The 12,881-nt window shown below is 44.7% G+C and overlaps 1 protein-coding gene across 2 annotated transcripts in view; it reads left to right on the top strand.

Moving 5' to 3' along the window:
- Pdcd11 (programmed cell death 11) overlaps positions 1–12,881 on the top strand; it is a 44,944-nt gene that overhangs the window by 19,637 nt on the left and 12,426 nt on the right. For both annotated transcript variants that reach the window (XM_069994175.1, XM_069994166.1), the window contains exons 14-25: positions 574–714; positions 1,195–1,389; positions 1,814–1,984; positions 3,132–3,351; positions 4,156–4,305; positions 4,696–4,811; positions 5,977–6,521; positions 7,611–7,673; positions 9,750–9,858; positions 11,091–11,180; positions 11,375–11,477; positions 11,898–12,075. In XM_069994175.1, the coding sequence (XP_069850276.1) occupies positions 574–714; positions 1,195–1,389; positions 1,814–1,984; positions 3,132–3,351; positions 4,156–4,305; positions 4,696–4,811; positions 5,977–6,521; positions 7,611–7,673; positions 9,750–9,858; positions 11,091–11,180; positions 11,375–11,477; positions 11,898–12,075 (2,081 nt within the window). The remainder of the gene's footprint in view (positions 1–573; positions 715–1,194; positions 1,390–1,813; positions 1,985–3,131; positions 3,352–4,155; positions 4,306–4,695; positions 4,812–5,976; positions 6,522–7,610; positions 7,674–9,749; positions 9,859–11,090; positions 11,181–11,374; positions 11,478–11,897; positions 12,076–12,881) is intronic.

Raw genomic sequence — 12,881 nt, 5'->3', positions numbered from 1 at the left:
GGAATCTCTTGATATCAGTTCTGTACGAACAGCAGTCAAGTTGCCCTATATGCGCCACTCTTAATAGAACCCTTTTATCAGGGCAGAAGTGGTGCTGAGGTTTGAATTTGGTCTTGTGCTTGCTGGATAAGTGGCTCTACCTCAAGTAGAACAAGGGCTGCTTGAATAGAAGGAGGAAGAGAGCACAAATAGACCTACTTAATCATGCAGTGGAGGCAGGGGCAACAGAACAGAGAACCTCCCACTGGAATACTGAAGGACTCAGGCCCACAGACTGAAAGAAGTCAGTCATTACCTGTAACAAATGAGTGTTCCATCAAATACTGCTCTGAGGCAGTGCAGTGCTATAATGCTAGTTGGTTTCAGCCTGTCTTGGGTTGTACTTGGGTTGTACATGTCTTCCTTTTTATTCAGATGGTTAGTTTGTGGGGTTTCTGTGTCATCTCTACATTCCTTCTTTCCCTATCTCTGATCTGGTCCAGAGTGTTGGTAGACCTCCCAATGCCCCTGCAGCACTGGGGAGGGTACCACCTGGCTGCTGAAGGCAACCAAGCACATGTGGTTTCTTGCCAGGTGGTGAAGGTTGCAGTGCTGAACTGTGAGCCATCCAAAGAGAGGATGCTCTTATCCTTCAAGCTGTTGAGTGAGCCAGAGCCAGAGAATGAGAGTGTTGGACACAGTCAGAAGAAAAAACGCGCTGTTAACATTGGGCAGGTACCTTTCTATAGGACTTCTCCAGACGACTTCTCTCTTAACAATGACAAGGGGCCACTGATACATGAGGGGGAAAAAAAAGGGGCTTTTAAGATTCTAGAACTAGAGGGCTTCCTGAGAGAGGACTTTGTGCGTGTTCTTTCCTATGTGTCAGTGTCATTGAAAGCCATTATGAAAGAAAATGAGTGTCCAATGTGGCTTCTAGTAAAGCACTTCTATGTGTCTTTCTCTGGTCACTAGGGCCAGGCTACAGTTTCCTCTTCCTCTGAGACCCAGTGGAGGGACTGGCAAGAAGTGATAAGAGTCTACAGATGCGTCATCATCTGGGTCCTGGGGTGGCTGGAGGAAAGGGCCCCTCTACTGTCAGCCACTCAGTGGCCCTGGTACTGGGATTTGGTGCCTCTGAGTTCTGCCTTATCCAGACAAGGTTGCTGTCTGCTGGGGACAAATGCTGGTTTTGTCTTCCTATTCCCTGCACAGTTGGTGGATGTGAAGGTTTTAGAGAAGACCAAAGATGGCCTGGAGGTGGCAGTCCTGCCCCACAACATTCCTGCTTTCCTTCCCACGCCTCATCTATCAGACCATGTCACCAATGGCCCTCTGTTGTACCACTGGCTCCAGGCAGGTGACACCCTTCACCGAGTGTTGTGTCTGAGCCAGAGTGAGAAACACCTTGTATCCTTGACTGGTATCTGAGGGCAGTGGGAGATGGGAGGGCCCTAAAGTGGTTCTTAAAGCTCACACCTATAATCTTAGCTACTCAGGAGGCTGAGATCCAAGATCCAAGGATTGAGGTTTGAAGCCAGCCTTCAGTCAGTAAGACTTTTATCTCCCAGTTAGCTAGCAAAAGGCTGAAAGTGGAGCTCAAGGGCTAAGAGCACCAGCCTCAAGCAAAAGGGCTCAGGGACAGCACCAGGCCCTGTGTTCAAGCCCTAGGACTGGTACAAAACAAAAACTTGGCTTCTTGTGAGCTCTAGGTGCTGCTGCTGCTGCTGCGGTCTACACACTCTGCAGTAGCAGAATGAAGGGAAAAAGGAAATGGGAGAGATGGATGTTTCCACAGGCTTTTCTGAAATAGTCCTTGATAAAGTACCATTAGCTCCTCTGTAGGAAGCCTTCTTTGGTCTCTACAGTAGAAGGTGGCCAGGATCCCAAAAGCTTCTCAGAAATACAGCCTGGAATGCTTCTCATTGGTTTTGTGAGGAGCATCATGGACTATGGTGTGTTCGTCCAGTTCCCCTCAGGTCTCAGTGGATTGGCCCCCAAAGCTGTAAGTTCTGCCTCATTGCACAAGGGCCTTTGAAGATAAGATACAAGGATTATAAGACCTTTCAGGGTGGGAAGGAGCAAGAAGCTTTACTGCTTTACAAGAGACCAAGGCGGGGGCAGGGGGCCTGGGAAGTTGGCTCAGTGGTAGAGTGCTTGCTCCGCATGCATGAGGCCCTGGGTTCAATTCCTCAGCACCACATAAGCAGAAAAAAAGCCGGAAGTGGCGCTGTGGCTCAAGTGGTAGGGCACTAGCCTTGAGCTGAAGAGCTGAGGGACAGTGCCCAGGCCCAGAGTTCAGCCCCCACAACTGACCAAAAATAAAAGAGGTTAAGGGGGCACCACTTAAGGTATGAGTAACCTGAAGGTTCTTGGTGGAGAGTGAGTAGAACCTAGACCCAGGCTGTACTCCTCCTGCCTGCTACACGTCGTCCTGGAGAAAAGGACCCCTGTTCTCTTTCATCTTTTACACTAAGCTCTAGTGTAAAGAAAACTGAGCTTGTAGTTATACTTAGCATGTTCAGATTTGGAAGTAGATTTTCTAAGCAGCCCAATAGAGATTTTAGAGTCTGCTGGGGTTTTCAAGGTGTTAGGGCAGTGGAATATCCTTGACATTCTTTTTTCCTCCATGCCATTAAATCGTAAGCCTTTCAGATAGGAAAAGGATCCTAGCAATCCCATAGTTGGAGCTAAGACCTAATGGGATGGAGTCTTAGACCAATGAATGTAAGACAACACCATATAAATGGCCACCAATTGTCCATAGTTATTTCTTTCCAGATCTTGGTCTTGTATTTTATGCCAGAAAAGTCACATTGTACTTCTTGCCAAATAAAAGTTTAAATGGAGGCATAGAGGAATACCCCAGAAATATATAGAGAGGAAGAAGGTTGTCATTGGATGATAGAGCCAGGGATGTCCTGGACCTTCTGGCTTGGATGTGATATGCCTTCTTAGCTGGGTGTCCTCTTCAAAGGCGGAGTTGGGCAGCCAGGGCCTCTCCTACATTTTTACAGAAAGGTCAAAGAAGGCTGTGGGAAGCTCCTTGGGGTCCCTTTCTCTCCTTCCCAACATCCCATCTCTGGACACATTAAGTGGATTGTCTTACTGGAAACTTCCTTTCCTTTCCTCATTTTCTTTCCACTCTTCAGCTCATGAGTGACAAGTTTGTGACCACCCCAAGTGACCACTTCGTCGAGGGACAGACCGTGGTTGCGAAGGTGACCAATGTGGATGAGGAGAAGCAGCGCATGCTGCTGTCATTGCGGCTGTCAGACTGCACTCTGGGGAAGTTGGCCAGTACCAGTCTCCTCCTCCTGAGCCAGTGCCTGGAGGAGCTGCAGGGTGTGCGCAGCCTCATGAGCAACCGAGGTGAGGACCTCCGGGTCTGTTTCAGGGAAGTAAAAGAGTGCATGTGCTATAGTTGTACCCAGTATTAAGATGAAAAAAGAAAAAAAGCAGCTTTTTTTGGTGAAAGTGTCTCACTGTTGCCCAAGCAATTTCCCTGTTTTTAGTCTCCACAATAGATGGGATTACAGGTATACAGCACCATACCTGGCTTGGTAAGCCTTGGTTTTTGGTTTTTAATGTAAGTGTGACTTACATGAAGTGCACAAATCATTCAGTAAGTAGTCCAGTAAATGTTTATATAATGAATACCTGAACACCTCTATCTCCCACCCAGATTAAGATAAAGGTCATTATAAGTAGCCTAGAAATTTTCATTGTCCATCCCTCCCTCCTCCCCAACCAAAATTTCCCTTTGTCCCAGAGTCTTCAATCTCTTCCCTTTCATCTCAGATAAGTAAGTAGTAGGTAGTAAAATGGAGCAGACATACCTATAGTGTGTAAGGTGTTACAGACTGAACCATGATGCAGGATCTGTTCCTAAACAGAAACAATGAAAATTTAGGATCTAAAGGAAAGCCTGTTTTCCTGTCACTTGTTGGCTAATTTCATAAATTATGGCCAGGTAGAAATAGCAAGAAGTATAACTCTCTACCTATAACAAGAGTTTTCATGAATACTGGACATTTTTGCAAAATGTGATTTTTACCTTGTCAGTGACTTTGAATGCTCCACTGCCCTCTTTGGTACCAACATACTTTGGAAGAAAGGAATGGTAAGAATGTTCTTTCCTTTTATTAATCCCTGCTGCCTTTGGGCTTATGGCAGACTCTGTGCTGATCCAGACGCTGGCTGAGATGACCCCAGGAATGGTCCTTGACCTGGTGGTACAGGAAGTGTTAGAGGATGGCTCAGTGGTGTTCAGTGGAGGCCCAGTGCCTGACCTGGTCGTGAGAGCTAGCAGATACCACCGGACAGGTGAGTGCTTGTTTGTTTGGTTTTTTGGAGAGACCCCCATGCTAATTGTTTCCTTTGCTAGATACAGAATTCCCAACAGTAGATGTGTTGATGCTATTGAAGCTTTTGATATACTTAACTTGTATGATTTCAAAGCAGGATAGCTGACAATATGCTAAAAAGGCTTAGTATGGTAAGGTAAATCTAAACGTTTATGTATCAGGTTGCATGAATTAAGACTTACCCTACCCCTAGCTATGGGAAGTAAACCACTTTGGTTTCCCTAATGTCCATATAAACCCAAGAAATACATCATCTTTGCTTTGTGGGGTAAAAGGGACCCAGTTTAGATACTGTTCTCCTTTACTGTGTTCCATGAAGATAATTGCACTATTTGGTTCTGCACTATAGGGCAGGAGGTGGAACCTGGGCAGAAGAAGAAGGTTGTGGTCCTCAGTGTTGATATGTTGAAGTTGGAAGTACATGTTTCCCTCAGCCAGCATTTGGTGAATAGAAAAACTAAAAGGGTAAGCTTGCTGTGACTTGATTTCTTCTATATTATACTCACAGCTCAGGGGTTTTATCCCAGGTCCCTGTAGATAGAATAAGTGCCTACATCTATAAAGGACATTTCCAGTTTCATTTTGTTCTAGTATGGTAGAGGACTGATTTCTCACGTGGGTTGAAGTGATGAATTATACAGTCGTTCTGTCTTTAGGGCCAAACAGGTAATTTAGATAAGTGAGCCAGCAAGTTGAAGGTCTGACCGTGACAGACTAGTGAATGGGTGCCCTGCCTGTGTGCCGCATAGAGAGCCACTTGTTTGCCAGCCAGTTGGTACCAACTAGGAATATTTTTGTTTATTTTTGAGAGAGACTCACTTTCTAGCCCAGAGCAGCCATGAACTTGCCATTCTTCCCCACCCTCTCAAGCGCTGGCATTAATATGTATACTCCCACTGCTGGCTTAAGTCTTTGGTTTTCAAAAGAAGGCAGAATTTATATGAACCCGACAAAACTGGAGTGTGGTTACTTCTGACATCCAGGCAGCAGCATATCCACATCCTTCTCCTGCCGTGCATCTTGCACCCTTTTTGGTTTTTGCCAGTACCAGAGTTTCAACTCAAGGCTATGCACTCACTTGGCTTTGTTGCTTATTACTGGTATTCTGCCACTTGAGCTATGCCTCCACTTTGGCTTTTTGCTTGTTAACTAGATTTAAGAGTCTCATGGATTTTTCTGCTCAGACTGAGTTCAAACCACAATCCTCTGGATCTCAGCCTTCTGAATAACTAGAATTATAAGCTTGAGCTACTGGTGCCTGTTTCTTGTATACTTTTGCATAGGAATGACTTGGAATCCATGTGCTGGTTCTGGTATGGATGAGTTCTAGTTCTTTTTTTTTTGTTTTAGTCACAGGGGCTGAACTCTGGGCCTGGGCGCTGTCCCTAGCTCTTCAGCTCAAGGCTAGCGCCCTACCACTTGAGCCACAGTGCCACTTCTGGCTTTTTTCTGCTTATGTGGCGCTGAGGAATCGAACCCAGGGGCCCATGCATGCGAGGCAATCACTTTACCACTGAGCCAACTTCCCAGCCCCCTGAGTTCTAGTTCTAATAGAGAGAAGGACAGAGATAGAGGCAAAGGAACAGAGAGGAGAGAAAGGAGAGAGAAATAACTGATATCTCTTTTCTAGCTGAAGAAAGGCAGCAGGTACCAAGGAATTGTGCAGCACCTAGAAGAGTCCTTTGCAGTGGCCTCTTTAGTAGAGACTGGCCAACTAGCAGCTTTCTCCTTGACCTCCCACCTCAATGACACCTTCCGATTTGACTCCGAGAAGTTGCAGGTGGGACAGGGAGTCTGCCTAACCCTCAAGACTACAGAACCAGGAGTGACTGGCCTTCTTCTAGCTGTTGAGGGGCCAGCTGCTAAGAGGACCATGACACAGATCCAGAAGAATTTGGAAGCAGTTGATGAGGAGGAAGAGGATGATGACCCAGCTCTGACTATAGGGACTAAAAAGAAGCACTCCCTGGCTATCGGGGACATAGTCACTGGGACTATCAAGTCTATTAAGGCCACTCATGTGGTCGTGACACTGGAAGATGACATCATTGGCTGTATCCATGCCTCCAATATTCTAGATGATGTTCCAGTTGGCTCCTCTCCTACTACAAAGCTGAAAGTTGGGAAGACGGTCACGGCCCGAGTGATTGGTGGACGAGATGTGAAGACATCTAAGTATGGAGGGGTTAAGGGATGGCTGACTTTGAGGGGAGATTGTTGTCTTTGCGGGGGTTGGGGGGGGGTCAGGAGTAGGAGGGCTATAAGTAGGTGTTAAAAGCCAGGTGCTGGTGGTTCACACTTGTAATCCTAGCTACTCAGGAGTCTGAGATCTGAGGATCATGGTTCAAAGCCAGCCTGGGCAGGAACATCTGTGAGATACTTATCTCCAGTTAACCACCAGAAAACCCAAAATGACGCTGTGGCTCAAGTGGTAGAGTGCTAGCCTTGAGCCGAAGAGCTCAGGGACAGTGCCCAGGCCCAGAGTTCAAGCCCCATAACCAACCAAAAAAAAAAAAAAAAAAAAGGTAGGTGTTAAAAGTTACAAATGAGTCATTTAATTCTAAAAATAGAGGGTAATGCTTGAAAGCATGAGTTTAGAGTCAGACTTGGGTGTGAATGGCAAATGCTGGTGGACGTGTAGCTCTCTGAGTTTTATTTCCCTAATTTGTAAAATAAGAGTCATGTAGTCTTCTACCTCATGGCTATTGGAAAGGCTGAAAAAGAGGACATGCATGTTAAGTATTTAGTAGGTGCCTGGTTCGTGGTTATTGCTTGGTATATATCTTCATTTATCATAATCTGTCCTCCACCTTGGTTATACTCACTTTAAATCTAGTTATATAGTATATGCTATTATAGTAGAAATTCTTGCTATAACAAGAAAGGAAAAAAAGCCATTGAAAGCCTAGCAGATAGTTGGCATATTAATTTCAGGAACTAGCTCTGTGATCTTTGGTAAGTCATATACTCTCTCTAGACCTTGTTTCCCCTGTATCTAAAATGAAAGGTTTAGAGCTTGCAATCTGTAAGGGAAATTCTTTTCAGAGTATAATGTGACAATTGTGAAAGGTCAGACAAGCCAGCACTTTGCCACTTACTATAAAGAGTGAGAATGAGACCCTCAGCCTGAATTTCCCATCAGTGATGGCAATGGAAGAAGATGGTGGTAGTTGTAAAATTGGTTTGGGGTGGAATAGAGAAATCCTGATCTTTTGATCACTGTATTAAAGTAAGATAATTGATTTGACTTATTTGTTTCTCTAGGTTTCTCCCAATAAGTCACCCCAGATTCATTCGAACCATCCTGGAGCTGAGTGTCCGGCCAAGGTAAGGGACCCTAAGAACAATCTCTTTTTTTTTTTTTTTGTTGGTTGTGGAGGCTGAACTCTGGGCCTGGGCCCTGTCCCTCAGCTCTTCAGCTCAAGGCTAGCACCCTACCACTTGAGCCACAGCGCCACTTCTGGCTTGTTCTGCATATCTGGTCCTGAGGAATTGAACCCAGGGCCTCATGCATGTAAGACAAGCACTCTACCACTGAGCCACCTTCCCAGCCCAAGAGCAATGTCTTGTGGAAAGTACCCTATGCTTTGGCATTTCATTCTGTCAGTGTTAGGTCTTCTTGTCTATTTCCAAATTACATTATTTTTCTAGTAGGAATTAAAAACAACTTCAAAAGCTGATTATAGTTCTGTTTGTCAGCATTCATAGAAGGAAACATTTCTGCTCTCAATTCAGTTTTCTAGAACTCAGTATTTCCTCATTATGAACATATAGCTAAGAATATTCTTCCTCAGTACACTACATTTCTGCTTGATGAGAAGCTCTACTTTAATTTTTATTTTATTTTTTTCCAGTTGTGGGGCTTGAACTCTGGGCCTGGGCGCTGTCCTTCAGCTCTTCAGCTCAAGGCTAGCGCTCTACCACTTTGAGCCACAGTGCCATTTTGGGTTTTCTGGTGGTTAATTGGAGATAAGAGTCTCACAGACTTTCCTGCTCATGCTGGCTTTGAACTATGATCTTCAAATCTCAGCCTCCTGAGTAGCTAGGATTACAGGTGTGAGCCACCAGTGCCTGGCTTTAATTTTATTTATTTATCTAATTTTTTTTTCTTGTTGGTGGTGGGGCTTGAACTCTGGGCCTGGGTGCTTATCCCTGAGCTCTTCATCTCAAGGTGAGTGCTTTACCATTTGAGCACTGGTGGTTTATTGGAGATAAGAGTCTCAAGGATGGGCTGGGAAGATGGCTTAGTGAGTGCTTGCCTTGCATTCTTGAGACCCTGGGTTTGATTCCTCAGCACCACATAAACAGAAAAAGCTGGAAGTGGTGCTGTGGCTCAAGTGGTAGAGTGCTACCCTTGAGTTGAAGAGCTGAGAGATAGCACCCAGGCCCAGAATTCAGGCTCCAGGACTACCACCAACAACAACAAGAGAGTCTTAGGGACTTTCCTGCCTGGGTTGGCTCTGAACCATGATCCTCAGATCTCAGCCTCCTGAATAACTAGGATTATAGGCATGAGTCATGGGCGCCTGTCCTCTTTTTGCATTTTTACCAGCGTTAATTGTGCCATTTTATTGATGGATTTAAGAAATTGGTTTGGTTTTAGAAATTATTTGAATTGGTAAACGGGTAGCAGTTCTGTTTTTTCTTTTTTCTTTTTCCTTTTTCCTTTTTTTTTTGCAGGAAGGAGTGATTTGTGTATGGACTGAACTTTGAGATCACTCGTTGCTTTTCTGAAAAGAAAATGATAATTATAGTACAACATTGGCTTAGAGTTCTGGGACTTTTTTGGTTTTTGTTGTTTTTAATTTTCTTATTTTTTTCCTGGTTCTGAGGCTTGAACTACCACTCCAGCCACAGTACCACTTCCAGCTTTTTCTAAATAAGTATTTGGAGACAAGAGTGTCATGGACTTGCCTGCCTGGGCTGGCTTCGAACCACGATCCTCAGATCTCAGTCTCCTGAGTAGCTAGGATTACAGGCATGAGCCACCAGCACCCTGATGACCTTCAGTTTTTTTGAGTAGACCCCTGACTTCAACTCTTGGTTCAATAGGATCCCCACATGTTAAGTTCAGTAAAATTATTTGTGAAGGCATTTCTGCAGACTGTAAAAGCTAAAATTATTATGAAAGCAGTTTAAAAATTTTTTTAAATAAAAATTATCGTGAGCTACCCACTTCACAGATGTTTCATATATATGTAAATAACATGGCAAAAATTTGCCTTTGAGTCACTATTGTGAAGATTCCCCTTAGAGGAGAAAAAAAGAGAGATCTGTCATGGAAGGTGTGTGAGAGTAATAGAGTCCTATTCAGTTGATCTGTGACCACTCAAGGGAGATACTATGAAGCCAGAAGTCTTACCCAGAGGTTGACTTACTCTTTCCACCATCTTTATGCATTAGTGATCTGGAGAAGGATGGCCACACTGCTCTTGACACATATACAGTCAGCCCTATGGAGAAGATTAAGCAGTTCCAGGCTGGCCAGACTGTGACTTGCTTCCTAAAGAAGGTGAGTAGTTGCCTGCCAGCAATACAGATCATCCTTGAGAAGAAGTGGGGCAGAAGCTGGAGACCAAAGCTGTTAGCACTTGGCCTTTGATTCTGTATGCTTCCATACTGGGCTTATGGGCAGTGACACATGGCCTCTGCTTCTAGAAAGCTTGTCTCATCAGGGAGCTAAGTTGAAGCTTTCAAAATGGCAAACAGCTCATAATTCAACATGTTTACAAATTATTGGTACGATAGGGCATACATAAAATGTAGCTGTGCTGCAGAGCAGTCTGTAATTGAGTGCCAGCCAGGTTATGGATTCTGAACCCAAAGTGGAACAAGCATTCCAGAAGAAAGTGATTAAGTGTAACTTGTGCATATTATATAATTGGTGCATATCAGAAAAGAAGCTAGACTGGCCTTGACCTTGAGGAATAACATTTCTTCATTGTTACGAAATTGCTTTTCCACAAACATCTCTGAGCATGTTTCTAATACTTGATCCCTTTAGTCACATACTGCCTGTAGACATTGATCCTCTCCAGATGCCTTAAAGTAGCATTTAGAGTTCTTCATGATTAGACTTTACAGCTTTATATACCAATCACGCTGGAACCTGTCTTATCTCTCTCTTTTTTTTTTTTTTTTTTTTTGGTTCCAGTCGTGGGGCCTGAACTCTGGGCTTGGGTGCTGTCCCTCAGCTCTTCAGCTCAAGGCTAGCGCTCTACCACTTGAGCCACAGCGCCACTTCTGGCTTTTTTCTTTTTGCTTATGTGGTGCTGAGGAATCGAGCCCAGGGCCTCAGGCATGCAAGGCAAGTGCTCTACCACTGAGCCACCTTCCCAGCCCCTAAAGTACAAAATCTTAATTGATAAAGAACTACAATGTTGGCCACTAGAGATGGTTAATGATCAGTGGGCACAGCCAAGTGTGGAAGAAGGTAGAAAGGTTAGTGGGATTGGTCCTAATGCACAGGAATGTCTTTGAGGTCCTTTTGTTTGTCTTTGGTGGTACTTGGTGTGTACCCTACCAATTGACCCACAAACTCTAGCCTTTTAGAAAAATTTTTGAGACAGTGTCTCAGCTGGACTGGAACTCTCCATCTTCTCGTCTTAGCCTCCTGAGTTTTGGGATTACAGGAGTGTGCTACCATATCCATCAGCCTATGGCTTGGGGAGAATCTGCTTTTTAGCAGGGGGAAGAAAGGAAGCTTTTATCTTCTCTATCCTACTTGTGTTTTTTTCCCCCCAGTTCAATGTGGTTAAGAAATGGCTTGAGGTGGAGATTGCACCAGACATCCGAGGGAGAATTCCCTTGCTGCTCACTTCACTTAGCTTCAAGGTCAGTGTGCATGAGATCCCTGGAGGGGAGACCTCGGCTCCCAAAGCTGGACTCTGATGTGTGTTCCTTCTGCACTTACGTAGTGATTGGTTTGGGAGGCACTTATGTGAAGACTTAAATACTAGGGTTTTAAGTAAATAATAAACCTTTCTGGAAGTATCAGAAGAATCTTTTTTTTTTTTTTAACTTTCCAGGTCCTAAAACACCCAGATAAGAATTTCCGGATTGGCCAAGCCTTGAAGGCCATGGTGGTCAGTTCAAATTCCTCTAAGGCCTTCTTGTGTCTCTCGCTCATAGGTATGGAGATGAAATGGTGCCTGGTCGGGGAAAGGAGGGTAGGAAAAATATGAGGACAGGGTTTTTCTTCAGTTTGAGGGATGCCTTTAGTGTTGGAAGCCTGAGGAAGTTGGGTATAGGACCTTCTGGGATCTCTTTTGTCTCAAGGCTTTGCTCTTTACCCTGTGTTATTCTGCCACTCTCTGGGTTACTGTTATCTATCACTGGTTTTCCCAAGTCCCTTAGAGAGTTATCTAGCACATGGTCTTGCAGTTCTTGGTTATAGGGTGTAGTAAGCTGGTTCTTCACAGTCTAGTGGTTCTTCCAGTCTACTCAGCCTGAATGTCCAAGTCTAGGTGGCCTCCCATTCTGCAAGCTATTGATGGGTCAGTGTTTGAGCTTGTTATTTCCTTTTCCCTGAATCAGTCATTCTCCTACCAGGTCCTCACAAGCTTGAGAGAGGGGAAGTAGCCATGGGCCAAGTGGTGACGGTGATACCCAACGAGGGACTAACTGTCTCCTTCCCCTCTGGGAAAATGGGGAGAGTCAGTATATTTCATGTGAGTGACTCCTACTCTGAGGCTCCCTTGGAGGAGTTCATCCCCCAGAAGGTTGTTAGGTAAGTCAGTTCTTCCTCTTGAACCTAACTGTGGAATTAATGGATTTCCCTCCTTCCCCCGCCCCTCCCATCCTCTATAACTTTTTAAGCTAGAAAAAAAAAGAAAAATATATAAAATAGAAAACACGAATTTCTATCATTCCTCTTATTTTTCTACTGCTTTTACCATTTATACTTGGGTTTCTAATGTTTACAGACTTTATCACATATGTGGATATAATTTTACTTAATATAGTAATAGAATATTTTTGCCAAGTGCCCATAGCTCACACCTGTAATTATAGCTACACAGCAAGTTGAGATGTGAGGATCGCATTTTGAAGCCAGCCAGCCCGGGCAAGAAAGTCTGTGAGACTCTTATCTCCAATTAATCACAAAAAAAAGGTGGAAGTAAGAGCTGTGGCTCTTGTGGTAGAGCACTAGCCTACAGCAAAAGAAGCTCAGGGACAGTACTCAGGCTCTGAATTCAAGCTCTACGACAGACACACAAAAGAATGATACTGCCGGGTGCTGGTAGGGCAGTAACCCTAGCTACTCAGGAGGCTGAGAGCTGAGGATCACAGTTCAAAGCCAGCCCAGGCAGGAAAGTCCATGAGACTCTTACCTCCAATAAACCACTCAGAAAACTGGGGCTGTAGCTCAAGTGGTAGAGCGCTAGCCTTGAGCTGAAAAGCTGAGAGACAGCACCCAGGCCCAGAGTTCAAGCCCCACGACCGGACCCCAAAAAAAAACTCTGAGCTTGGACACTGTCCCTGTGCTCTTCAGCGCAAGGTGAGCGCCACTTCTGTTTTTTTCTAGTGGTTTAT

Source organism: Dipodomys merriami, unplaced genomic scaffold, assembly GCF_024711535.1.
Source record: "Dipodomys merriami isolate MVZ:Mamm:240054 unplaced genomic scaffold, mDipMer1.0.p SCAF_102, whole genome shotgun sequence".
Lineage (NCBI taxonomy): Eukaryota > Metazoa > Chordata > Mammalia > Rodentia > Heteromyidae > Dipodomys > Dipodomys merriami.
This window is presented reverse-complemented; position numbering and strand designations above follow the sequence as displayed.